Source organism: Terrapene carolina, unplaced genomic scaffold (assembly GCF_002925995.2).
Source record: "Terrapene carolina triunguis isolate 2854851 unplaced genomic scaffold, T_m_triunguis-2.0 Scaffold789, whole genome shotgun sequence".
Taxonomy (NCBI): Eukaryota; Metazoa; Chordata; order Testudines; family Emydidae; genus Terrapene; species Terrapene triunguis.
The window spans coordinates 9,243,481-9,256,245 of record NW_020665140.1 but is presented as its reverse complement, the minus strand read 5'-3'; the positions used below and the strand labels follow the sequence as shown (position 1 = coordinate 9,256,245).

At 41.2% G+C, this 12,765-nt stretch overlaps 1 protein-coding gene across 1 annotated transcript; it reads right to left on the bottom strand.

The window, feature by feature from the left end:
• Positions 1–449: 449 nt before the first annotated feature.
• COQ2 (coenzyme Q2, polyprenyltransferase) lies at positions 450–12,417 on the bottom strand. Its single transcript, XM_024213846.2, has 7 exons — positions 12,168–12,417; positions 9,789–9,955; positions 7,427–7,548; positions 7,078–7,163; positions 4,413–4,546; positions 3,701–3,889; positions 450–1,446 (listed from the first exon to the last, which is right to left on the bottom strand). Exons 1-7 carry the CDS (start codon positions 12,415–12,417, stop codon positions 1,291–1,293), a joined length of 1,104 nt encoding a protein of 367 aa, XP_024069614.2. The 3' UTR covers positions 450–1,290.
• Positions 12,418–12,765: the final 348 nt, after the last annotated feature.

The following is a 12,765-nucleotide window of genomic DNA, read 5'->3' as shown; positions in this document are numbered from 1 at the left end:
AGTTACACAGTACATTTTCTTTACAGTGTTTCATTAGTGAGGAAATGACAGGTTGGCTGAGCAACTTCACTTGTAAATCACACACTATCAAGGACATTACTGAAAGTCACAATCAATGAACTTACTCCTGTGAGAGGCTGACCACCCTCAACCCTTTGACTTCAATAGAATATTAAAGAACCTAGAACCTTGCAGGAGACAGCCCTGTATTAAGGACCAATAAAAGAACTGTTGGACCACCTACTAAATGATGCAATTCATAGTAGAAACAAAGTAATTCTCACCTGTATTAAGGGCCAATAAAAGAACAGTTGGACCACCTACTAAATGATGCAATTCATAATAGAAATAAATAAAAATACTAAGTTGTTCTCACCTACGTATTTGTCATCCCATTATTACTTTTACTGTGCCCAAGAGCATGTTAGAGGCTTTACAGAACACAGAGAAAGACAAGTCCTTCCTCTGGAAATCTTACAATCTTGAAGGGTAATAAACACAAAGGAGTGAAAGTAAGACATGATTAGATTTGCAACATCAAACAACTTTAACGGCTACGTATGCTTTTTAATAGTCCTGGGCTATTTTGGGTTTGTTTTTATATATAGCCCATATTTCAATCACTAATTCTTGGCAGATCAGCTCACTTTTTGTAAGCAATGCTGCAGAAGTTTGTTTTCAAAAGGGATTTAAAAAAGGTAAAAAATTGAGGCCCATGAATAGATTCCAGCAAAGCATTTCCACCTGGCTTGGAATCATAGCCAGCCAATCAGACAGGCAAGTCATTCTTCTACTTATTACCCAGAACCAAAATATAAATGCTTCTAAACTTGGCAGGATAAAAAACGATTTACTGGAGCTAAATATTTCATGCAAAAAACTACTGCAAAAATCAAACCATGAAAACTTCACACATCAGGTTTTATTTTACATTACAAAATGACTACATTTTCACACAAACCATGACTCTAAGAAACCTACTGAGAGTTTTACAGACTGCCAGGGCAGTAGTCAACATTTTACAAAAGATTCCTTGCAAGAGGGAGGACAGGGATTTTACAATAAAAGATCACCACAAGCAGCTGAGAAGCTTAGTTGTCAAGACCACTGCTAGTTCAGTCTTTAAAGTGTATTTACAAGGCACACACTAACAATAATTCTGTTTGCTAAAGTATCTTCTTAAAAATAGACTCTTTGGCCAAATATTTGAATTAAGCGAAACTAGTAGCAGTTGCGGATAAGGTGCTTTTACTTTTGAATACAGTTTTTTTTTTTTTTTTTAAATAAAGACTAAATATCAGTGCTGATTGCATTCATTTCTTTGGGATTTTTTCTTTTCCATAAATTTCCAGTTATAATCCCTATGAAAAGTAGAAGTCCGATTGTGCGGTTAGAGGTAAACTTCTTCCAACAGTCTTCAGGTTTGTGTATGTCCAAAGTGTAAATCTGTGGAAGTACAGTATAATGTTCTGTTATTATCTATAGTACCACAAGCATGCCAGACACTTCAGAGAAGAGACAGGTCCCTACCTCAAGGGACTCACAACGAGCTCCACACAGGCTCACTTCCGTGCCTGCACTGGATTAGATACAGACACAGAGGTCTGCCTAAATGTGCTTGACAAATGGATGAAGATATACCAGAAAGGTACAGAGAATGAGTAACATGTATGGATTCTAAGGACCAGATTTTTAAAGGTATTTAAGCACCAAAAGATACAGACAACAGATGCATAGTGTATTATCTGTACCTTAAAAAATCTGTCTCAAAGCTTCAATACAAACACACACGAGAGTTCACAGGAAAGGGGTTCTCAAATTGTCATCCACAGAAAACTCACAGGAGACCTGCAATAGCAGCTGGAAATAAGAATTAGCCAGCCTAGCTGCCTCCACTGGGGGCCACTGCTACTTAAAATGAGCTGCAGTGGGATGTTCAGGGTACAAAACAGGATGACGACCAAGCAACAGAGAAGCAAGTGCAAGATGGGGGCATGTGGGAAAAGAGACGAGAGGGGATTAAATGAATAGCAAAAGATGACTGCAATTAACTTTCTGAAAAAGGTCATAACAGCTACCAAACTAAAGACAGTTGAATACCTAATTACCTTCCGAATATCACTTGTGTATGCACTTGCATGGGCACAGGGATGAATGATCGGTTACGTTGTTCTTGATAACTGTTCTATACTCCCCTCCCCAGAGTCTTGTGTTTTCATTCTCAAATATCCAAGCCTACCTGGTCTGGAGAACAGAAGTTCTCATGCTGTGCCGACTCCCATGTAAGGGAATTCTGGCCATTCAATATTTGCACGATAAGAAAGAGGGAATTTAGTGCTCATGAAAGATGCCAGGCCAGCAGTCAGAGAGAATGAAATCTATCCATAGAGGACAGCACCTGTATCAGATGTGCGAGCTTCCCCAGATCACCCCAATGCACCTCACAACCCTGATGTGGGAGAGATCATAGATCAGACTCCATGCCAATTATATTCTTAACTACTAACAAGGCTGCAAGCTGGGATATGGACACTTCTCTATTACCAGGAACTACCTCTACACTTCTACTACCTCCAGTCTACTACTGAGACCACCGGTTCATTTTCTGCAGACTACTTACCATCACTACAAACTAGGTCTGGATATGAACGGATGATTGAATTTAAAAATCAGAAATGTGAGTATATAAAAGTGAGTCCTAGCTGCTCATTCTATTGATTAAAGTAAGTTGGATTTTTACTACATTTTACTCAGATCACTAAAACCAATATAGGTATAAGACAGTGAACTGGATTGTTTCCTGGCACTTACACAGAATTGTTAACTAAATGACAATTGTAGGATATTGGCAGTTGGTGATAAAGTACGAGACAAAGGGAACCCAGACTGCCTTTCAGATCCCAGACTGAGTTTGCAGGGCTTGCAGTTAGAAAATATGTATTCATTTGTAAGCGGTGCCAATTTCACTGAGAGACAAAACCAATGTCATTTTTCCATTGCTGTTTTTCAGAGCATAACCCCACTTAAAGATTCTGCATCCATTGCCAAGCCACTGGGCCATTTAGCCCCCACCCCATTAACCTTTATACACCTTTTAATTTACGCGAATAATCCTAATGTATAGTAGAACCTCAGAGTAACCAACACCAGAGTTACAAACTGACCACTCAACCACGCACCTCATTTGGAACCAGAAGTACACAATCAGGCAGCAGCAGAGGAAAAGAAAAAAGCAAATATAGTACAGTATTAAATGCAAACTACTAAAAAAATAAAGGGGAAGCTGCATTTTTTTTCTGCATAAAAGTTTCAAAGCTGTATTAAGTCAATGTTCAGTTGTAAACTTTTGAAAGAACAACCATAACATTTTGTTCAAAGTTACAAACATTTCAGAGTAACAAACAACCTCCATTCCCGAGGTGTTTGAAACTCTGAGGTTCTACCCTATTATGTACCTATTGTACTCTAAGTTATGCATCCAAATGCCATGGTGGTGGCTACAATAAACACATTAGGAGATGAGAAAAGGCTGCTGTGTGCTTAGGTGTATAAAGACAGACCTGCCTGCAGCTATTATTGAAAAGCCTTCTTTTTGCTGCAGCAGTTTGAGACAAGATGGCTGAATATTTTACGTAAACTGATACAGGATTTGTAATCTAGAGCTTCCACTTAGAAAAGAAGTACAAAAATCACATCAAACCTGATGAGCTAAGTGAGCACCGATGGCAGCCACAGCTGTGTAATAGAGGAAAGTCTGATCACAGTTTATTCCTACCACACTCAGACCCGCGAGCATTGCGACACTGAAGCCACTGAGCCACTGCTTTGTGTTTTCATTGAACCGTAGTGCTGTTGATTTCACACCAATGACCATGTCATCTCTTTTATCCTAGAATAAAGAACGTTATTAAAAAAACATAATACCCCTAGCAATTCACAAGTTGAGAAGTCGCGGGTGGGGAAAGTAGTTTTAGGGATGTAATAGAAAAGGCTTTGCCTTAAGGCCAAGGTTTTTAAGAACAGGTGTCTAATGTTAGGCTCCTAAATCCATTTTTAGGCACTGAAATAAGCAGCCTGGTTCTCAAAACTGCTGAGTACTTGACTGCTGCTATTGACTGTGACATACCTAGGTATACACGGCACTTTAACAGTAAGGGCTCTACTCAGAGACGTTCATAAACTAATTTACACAGATAGTACAGTGAGCAGAAAAACATGCGATAATAGGGTAATTAGAGGGGTGAAAACTAGTGGATACGAGAAAAATCTCTTAAAAGCATTTCTAGGTTTTAAATCTTCTGATTGCAGTGGGAAGATTAGTAGTGCTATGCAAGTCCAAAGTAGTGAGTTTTATACATAAATACACACATAACTAACAATGAGGAAGTTAACAGTTAATGTTATTACTTCACCTGATGTGCATAGATGGTGTCATATATCAACGTCCACATAACTCCAGAGAAGTACAGAGGCAAACACACCGACCAATCACATGAACCTTTGATGGCAGACCACCCAAGTAAGGCTCCCCAATTAAATGTAAGTCCTGTAAGTAACAGAAATAAGAAAAATATACAGAATTATAGGCTTCTAAAAATGTAAGAGTCAGGAACAATCTAAATTATATTTTTTAATCAACATTTGACACTCAAGCATCTGTGTGGTTTTTTGATTTTTAATCCCTACACACTTACAGGATGGGGGACTCTCTCCTGGGAAGCAGGGACTCTGAAAAAGATTTGGGAGTTGTGGGGATAGTCAGCTGAACATGAGCTCCCAGTGCAACACTGTGGCCCAAAGGTCTAGTGTAATCTCTGGATGCATAAACAGGGGAAATTTGAACAGGACTGGGGTGGTTATTTTACCTTTGTATTTGGCTCTGGTGCGACCACTGCTAGAGTATTGTGTCCAGTTGTGGTGCCCGGAATTCATAAAGGATGTTGATAAATTGGAGAAGGGGTTCAAAGAAGAGCCACAAGAATGATTAAAGGATTAGAAAACATGCCTTACAGTGACAAGCTAAATAGATTGAGCTCCTTGAGCCTAACAGAGAGAAGGGGCAACTTGCTTACAGTCTAGAGTAGTGGTTCTTAACCTGGGGTGCGAGATGCCCTTTCTGGGGGTTTGAGACATGCCAGATTTTTTTAGAAGGTAAATCAAAAACACAAATTAAGCACAGGCATGTAAGTATAACTACTTTGTTTCATCAACCCTATATATTTATTAACATTATACATTTTTAAACGATTACTGTAATATACAAACAAAAAATATATCTAGGTTTAAAGAACTGACCTACTTCAATGATTTTTGATAAGGGGTGCGAGAACATATTTTGAGAACCAAAGGGGTGCAGGCTGCAGTAAAGGTTAAGAACCACTGGTTTAGAGACATACGGTAATATCTTTTATTGGACCAACTTCTGTTGGTGAGAGAGACAAGCTTCCTAGCTTACAAAGAGCTCTTCTTCACGTCTGGGAAACTTACTCAGAGCATCACAACTAAACATCACACATGGTCTCTCCCACTAACAAAAGCTGCTCCAGTAAAAGCCATCACCACACCCACCTTGTCTGTCTAATCTCCTGGGACCAACACAGCTATAACAACATTGATTACAGTTTATAAGTACCCATGTGGGGAACAAGTTTTTGATAATAGGCTCTTCAATCTATCAGAGAAAGGTATAACTATTCAATGGCTGGAAGCTGATGCTAGACAAATTCAGACTGGAAATAATAGCGTAAATTTGTAACGGGTCATGGTGGATTTAACCAATCAAGGGTCATGGTGGATTCTCCCTCACTGGCAATTTTTAAATCAAGATTGGATATTTTTCCAGAAGACAGAATCTATGAACCCAGAAACACTGAACTCACACATGCGGAAGGGGGAAAAGGGAGGATTATTCTATTATTTTCTCATGGGAAAAGAAAGGAGTTATGAGAGAAAACAGGAGTGCTGATCATAGTAGGAAACACCACTCGTCTCCCTTCTACTAATCCCTGGGTTTCTATGCTCTTCTTGCACCTGCAGCAGAAGGAAAGTGACTAACATTCCAGTCTCTGAAATATTTGGTGAGAATGCACTGACGAGGATGCTGGCTAACTGCTACTATTAGGGACAGTAACAGAGAAACCATATGGTATCTGAAGAGCAGACAGCTGAGTTGTTATCAGTAAATTGCACTGTGGAATGTTTTATTTTTTTACTTTTTTTTTTTCTTCTTTTTTAAAATTTCAAAAGAGCGGAGTGTTCAAACAAGAAGAAAAACAAGCCCAATAATATATCACATTGGGTTTGTAACATTTAGATACGAATTTTCAATTGAGTAGCAATAAATCTAAGTACCTATATATTACACAGTATAAATAGCAACACATTCTTTCTCTAAATTATATTTGATTTAACTAACAGACACACACACCCATCTTGCAAACAGCTGTACATGTGACTAGTCCTAATAAAGTCAGCAGAGATACCCATATATCTCAAGTTAAGCGTGTTCTTAAATGTCGGGCCTTAAGCTTAATATTTGTTAGCTCTAGAGAACTGTTAAAGAAGAAAAATGGAAGGAGAACAGAGCAGACACAACAGTGGTGGTTACTAAAGGTGGTAGATATTAAAAGCGGTTACTAAAAGTGGAAAAAATATGTGAAACAAAATTTAAAGGTAGGATACCAAACTGGGTCAAGCTGGAATACAGTGCAATGCATCTGTTTACCCCAGTTAATTTAAATGTTTAAGAGTGTAATACACGGTGAAATACATATTTAAGAAAGATTTCCAGAGGCTGGGAGAAAAATGTCCCACATCTCCCACTTGGTACTCAGGTGACAAACCGATTATTTCTCAACACCAGAGTGTGGGGAAAGGAGGAACTACATGAGGGAAAGAAACTTCATGTGTTTTACTATCTGTTTAAGAAATGTAGGACATACCAATGACCTTATTTGTAGTTTCAGGCAACTTCATTTGATATTGAAGTTCAACTATTAAGATTTTGCCAGAACACTAAAAAAAAAAAAAAAAAAAATTACATCTGAAAGAAGGGAAACTAGCAATTCTGAAGCTCACCCAAAACCAACTGTGGCCAATACGTGATTCTCTTCATCAGGGGATAAGTGATCACAAGAGACAGAGAGGCTGCTCCTAGGGCAATACTGTAATGAAAGAAGTTCATTGTGAGACTTTATATGGTTTACTTTAAATAATTCTATTGTACTCTCATTATTCCCTAGTCTAAGAAACAATACTGTAGTATCAGAGGAATGATGCTGTAGTTAAGACTGAAAGTATTACTTCGTTCTAAAATCATGGATTTGGTTGCTGTCTCAAAAAACTGCCTTGTCTGTTGAAATTCATCATGCTTAGCTTTCACCTGGTAGCGAAATAGTACAAGAATAAAAGATCACACATACATTACCTATAGTAATTTAGACACAGAAGGACACACAAAGCCAAGCTAAGCTGTCCCCCAAGAAAAACGAAGGACTGAAAAGTTGAGATATCTCCAACAGCTATTGGTCGACTTGCTGTTCTTAAAACCTAAAGAAAGAATAGTTTCAATACTAAATCCAATATACTGAGTTAAAATACACATTATAGGCAAAACTCATATCTTAATGCAAAGTAAGGTGGGAAAATTAAGCCCACGAGTCAGGGAATTCAAAAGTTAAGGTTCCTACACCAATATTACCTCTACCACATTTCACATCCTGTATATGGTACATATTTATGAATAAACATTAACACCTTCTACTAAAATATGGAGCATTTTAAAAATGAAAGTAGGATTATGTGTAATGAGGATGAATTAGAGCTACTATAAAAAGTTTAGATTTGAATTTTATTATTTGTGTGCTCAGTGCAATATTGAGAAATTAACTTTTTGCACTGAATATCCCTATTTTAAGAGCAATTTTGTTCAAACATTCTAAGAGTTTCTGTACTAAGATGTCTGTAATAGGGGGGAAGATTCTAGGATTATAGAGTTACAGGCAACAGAGGGTCCTGTCTCCTTCTGTTGACTCATCCTGCATTAAATGCTTGAACCCTACATAAGGATGCTGTATAGTCATTCCTGATCATACTAGCAGATAGATTCAATTAGCTCCAAGCAGGATATAGAAGGCAAAGGAACCTCTTTCAGGGGCACAGAGGTCAGCAGGGAAAACTCTACGAGCAAACAAGTTTGGGAAGAAGGTTTAGGCTGAATTTACATTATCTAAATTAATAAAACCAAACCCAGGGAAGGAGTAAGTTTTACTTTATACAGAACAGTGGTACTCTCAGAGCCAGGTAAGAATGCCACCTGCTTACAGCGCTCTAAAAATTTATCAAAAGTGTTGTTTGTGCACACTTTAACAATACTAAGCTATTTTCCTTTAAGTTTGGCTCAATTTTCCTCTCTCAGTTAAGACTACAATTATGCCAAGTTAGAAGTTTATAGATCTGCAGTTTAAGTGAGACACAATAAAAAATATTTTTGGGGCCATAGAAAGTATCATCTTCACCTTCGTGCAACTCAAAAATGGCTGCACTAATTTAACTCTAACATTCAAGAAAAATTCAGCTGTGGGTAAGACCAAGCAAGGGATGTTTTAGTCAGGAAATCAACAAAATTACCACTTACTAGACATACCACCACTAACACACCTCCAACCCACTCTCACAGATAGTTGTCTGAGGTTTTATTTGTAAAATAATTTTCTATATGAATTTTAAACTCCTTACTGTTACATTCTTGTCAATTTCATTTAAGTTCATTATTTTGTTGTATTTAGGCCCCAATTATGCAAGTGACTCCATAAGGGAAGCAGCTTTTATTACCACACACCAGGAACACAACAGTGTCAAATTATCCAATCTTCTCCTAGGGCTTGTCTACACTGGCACTTTACAACGCTGCAACTTTCTCCCTCAGGAGTGTGAAAAAACACCCCCCTGAGCACTGCAAGTTTCAGTGCGATAGTGTAGACAGTGCAACAGTGCTGGTAGCTACTCCCCTCGCGGAGGTGGGTTTTTTAGAGTGCTGGGAGACCTCTCCCCCAGCACTATGCCATGACTATACAAGCCACGTTACAGCACTGTTGCAGCAGCGCTTTAATGTTGCCAGTGAAGACGTGCCCTTAGTGTAAAATTACTGAGGAAACTGCAAGTTGACATTACAAAAAGCTCATTCTTATCTGGGGTACATCACTATAGCCGCCAGTTTAATTAAGAAAGAGAGTATAAAATTCACCTTTGGCAAAAATTTATACCTGAAAAGTTACAAAATGCAGCTAAAGAAATCCCTGATAATTCTTGGATAGATAACGGCTAACAAGGTTAAAAGAAGCATGTCAGTTGGTTTTGCTCAGTTTTTAGGAAAAATATTACAAGAAGTGGATGTATGTTGATTAAGCTCTGATTACATTGCAACTATCTGATGTACCTTATCCTACATACAAATTATCTAGAAAACAAAGAACCACTACTGCATCACTACTTGTGGCTCTCTGTTATGCAAAAAAAGAAAGCACTTTTACCATTCAAAGATGAATGGTAAACATCATATTACTTAGTATATGCCTTCTAAACCAGGAGGGGGGGGGGGGGGAGAAAAAAGAGATTACTTGGAAGTAGTCTTCATTAGACAAGCCAGTATTTCTACCAGACAAACAACCAGTTTGTCTTGGTGAAAGACAGAAGAGGGCTTACTTCAATAAAAGGCCAGCAATTTACTTACTCATCAAACATTAAGAGGAGCCTGTCTGTTCTTTTCAAGTCCATGGGGCTTTCTCTACCTTTTTGTCATAGTCCCGATCCCACATGTCATTAATTGTACAGCCTGCTCCACGCATCAGGACCGCTCCAGTACCAAAGAGTGACAGCATATACCAGTCTGGAAAACAGCCCGGCTCTGCTGCCAAGCCTATACTCCATGTGCATGGCAAATACAACAGCCACGTTCCTAAAAAAGTGAATTTGAAAGAGATTAGAAAAAGAGAAATTATAAATGGAATTACTCTTTAGCATGCCATAAAAGGTAAATAAGTGTTGAATTACTAATTAAAAACTTCTAAAACTGCAACACCAAAGCTGAGAGACAGCTAAGATGGTTATCTGTGCAAGGTGCTGCAGTTCCACAATTTGATTCTGCTCCTTTACTTTTCTTTTTCTTCTTCTTCTTGATTGAAATGTTGAATATAAAGACACTTTGTCTATTTTCCCAATAAAAACAGAAAACTGAACCATGGAGGGAATGCAATGTTTGAACAGTAGCTATAAAATCAGCCATTACAGAGAACATAAGATGCGACACATATTAGTTTGGTAAGCCACCTTGTTCCACATCTCTATCCAAACCAAATATTTAACTATCTTTACAATTATTCACATGGACATATTCCAAAATGGATTTGTCTCCTGAGTTTATATGAATTGTCTAGCCAATCTGTAAAATATTTTATGTTCCAAATGTCATATGACCTGCTGACTAATTGACTGTCTAACCTGAATAAGCAAATTGCAATCCTTCTATCAAGAATAGAGAATACTGGATTTCTGTCTTATTACAACAATCTATAAAACAACCCCTCTCCCCCTGCTGCCATCCATCCCTCTTTCTTTCCCCCTATGACTGGAGGGGTGTTAACGGGCCATTTCACCTTAAAAGGTCCCTTGAAATGTGTGTTAACGTCTTAGGCTATGTCTACACTACGGACCTTACAGCGACACAGCTGTACGGTCTCCCGTGTAGCCATTCTCCTGCCAGCAAAATTAAGTCACCCCTAACAAGCTGCAGTAGCTATGTTGGCAGGAGAGTGTCTCCCGCTGACATAGCGCTGTTCACACCAGCGCTTTTGTTGGTGAAACTTGTGTCTATCAGGGGTGTTTTTTCACACCCCTGACTGACACAAGTGCTAATGTAGACATAGCCTTAGACTAAACTTGTGAGCAAGTTTCCCAGACCTGAAGAAGAGCTCTGTGTAAGGGCAGGTCTACATTACAGACCTATATTGGTATAACTACATTGCTCAGATGTGTGAAAAATCCACCTAATCACCCGTGTAGATAGCAGTATGTCAACAAGAGAGCTTCTCCCATCAACATAGCTACCACCTCTTGGGGAGGTGGATTAACTACCCCGACGGGAGAGGCTTCCACATGACAATCATAGACATAAAATATCCCAGGGCACTATATACAAGTGTAGAGATTTGCCTTACTGTCCTTGATAAACATTTTCCTCTCCCATAATTGTACAGTGCTGCTGGGCACCAAACTGTCAGCACCTGATCCTTTGAGTGGTGCTGTACTAGATCACCTGTAAACCAGTTAATCAATCCTTTTGTCCTGAATGATCCTTAAGTGTTTTATATTACTAGACTTCTGTTGCGTGAAGTATTATTATCACATGATTTTTGTAAAACAAACACTGGAATTTCTTTTGTAAAGAAAAGTGCTCTCAAACTCAAAAGGCAGTTTGTACTTAATGTCTTTTTTGTGGCTCTTTTGTGGCTCAAACAACAAGGAGTTTTAGATTGTGGTAGGATGAATGATGGTTTTGAAAGTTGTACACTAAAAAAATGATCAGGGACTGTACAGACTAGACACAGGTATTACTGTAGATAGTTTAACTTTGCGGCAACAGTCTCTTGGCAGGTGAATGCTGCTGAAATCCATTTTTATAGCAACCCTTCGCATTTCTATGACCTCTCCCCCCTGAAGGCCCCAGTAATTGCAGCAGCCTTCATGGAGTTTATCCTCACAACATCCCCATGAGTCAGAGGCACATCACTCCCCAAGGAGAGGGAACCAGGGCCTGCTGTAGAACATAGGAACGGCCACATGGGTCAGACCAATTCTCCATCTAGCCCAACAGCCTGTGGCCCGATCATGGCCAACGCCAGGTGCTTCAGAGGGCATGAATGAGCAGCAGTCATCCACTGAGCCACCGGCGTTGTCCAGGGCCGGCTCCTGGCAATCGGGGGCTTGCCACAGCTGCGGACAGCGCTTGCGCCTGGCTGTTCAGCACCTTGGAGAGCCGGGCCCGCCGGCTAGCGCGGAGCAAGGGGCTGAACCCGGGGTCCCAGCCCGCACGCGGGGGCGGCTCTCTGCCCCGGCCCGGCCCGGCAGGCCCGACGGCGCCCGCCCAGGCCTCCAGCCCCGCAGCGACTCACCGATGGGCTTGTCCAGCCTCATGAGCCGCAGGTAGGGCTGCAGGGGGCCGGGGGCCGAGCTCACCAGCCCCGCCGCGGAGAAGCTCAGCGGCCGCCTCCCGCTCCCCGCAAGGCCCAGCGGCGATCCGGGGGCGCCGTGGGTCGGGACAGCGAGCGCGGCGGCGGGGCGGGCGCAGCCGGCTCGGAGGAGGCAGCGGGGCCCGGCGGCAGTTCCGGGGGCCCGGCAGAGCCGCGCTACCAGAGCCGCCATGCTGCCCACTTCCGGCGGCAGGGCGCGCGCAGCCTGATGACGTCAGGTGTCGAGGCGCTCCCTCTCGGCTTCCGTCCCGCCGTGAAGTTCTGCGCGTGCGCAGTCCTTTCCCTCGCTGCTGCCCGTGCCTCCCCCTCCCGAAGGGCGCGAAGAAGTCCAGTCACTTCGCCTCAGGCTCCTGAGCCACCCCCACGGCTACGGCGATGCCTCGCACCGTGGCCATGGCCCCCCGCACGTTGTGGGTGGCTCGCGCGGGCGGTGGGCGCAAAGCACTGGCCACGCGATGCCGCACCCCTCCCCCCGGCCCGCCCAGGCCGCCAGCTGTTCTCAGTGTCTCCTCCACAGTGC

Bases quoted from the DNA above. Each gene is read 5' to 3' on its own strand.
- COQ2 (XM_024213846.2), bottom strand. From the start codon at position 12,417: ATGGCGGCTCTGGTAGCGCGGCTCTGCCGGGCCCCCGGAACTGCCGCC. The intron at 7,549-9,788 runs GTAGAGAAAGCC...TTCTTTCTTTAG, and splicing joins ATCGGGACTATGACAAAAAG to GTTTTAAGAACAGCAAGTCG. The intron at 7,164-7,426 runs GTAATGTATGTG...CTTTCATTACAG, and splicing joins CTGTGTCTAAATTACTATAG to TATTGCCCTAGGAGCAGCCT.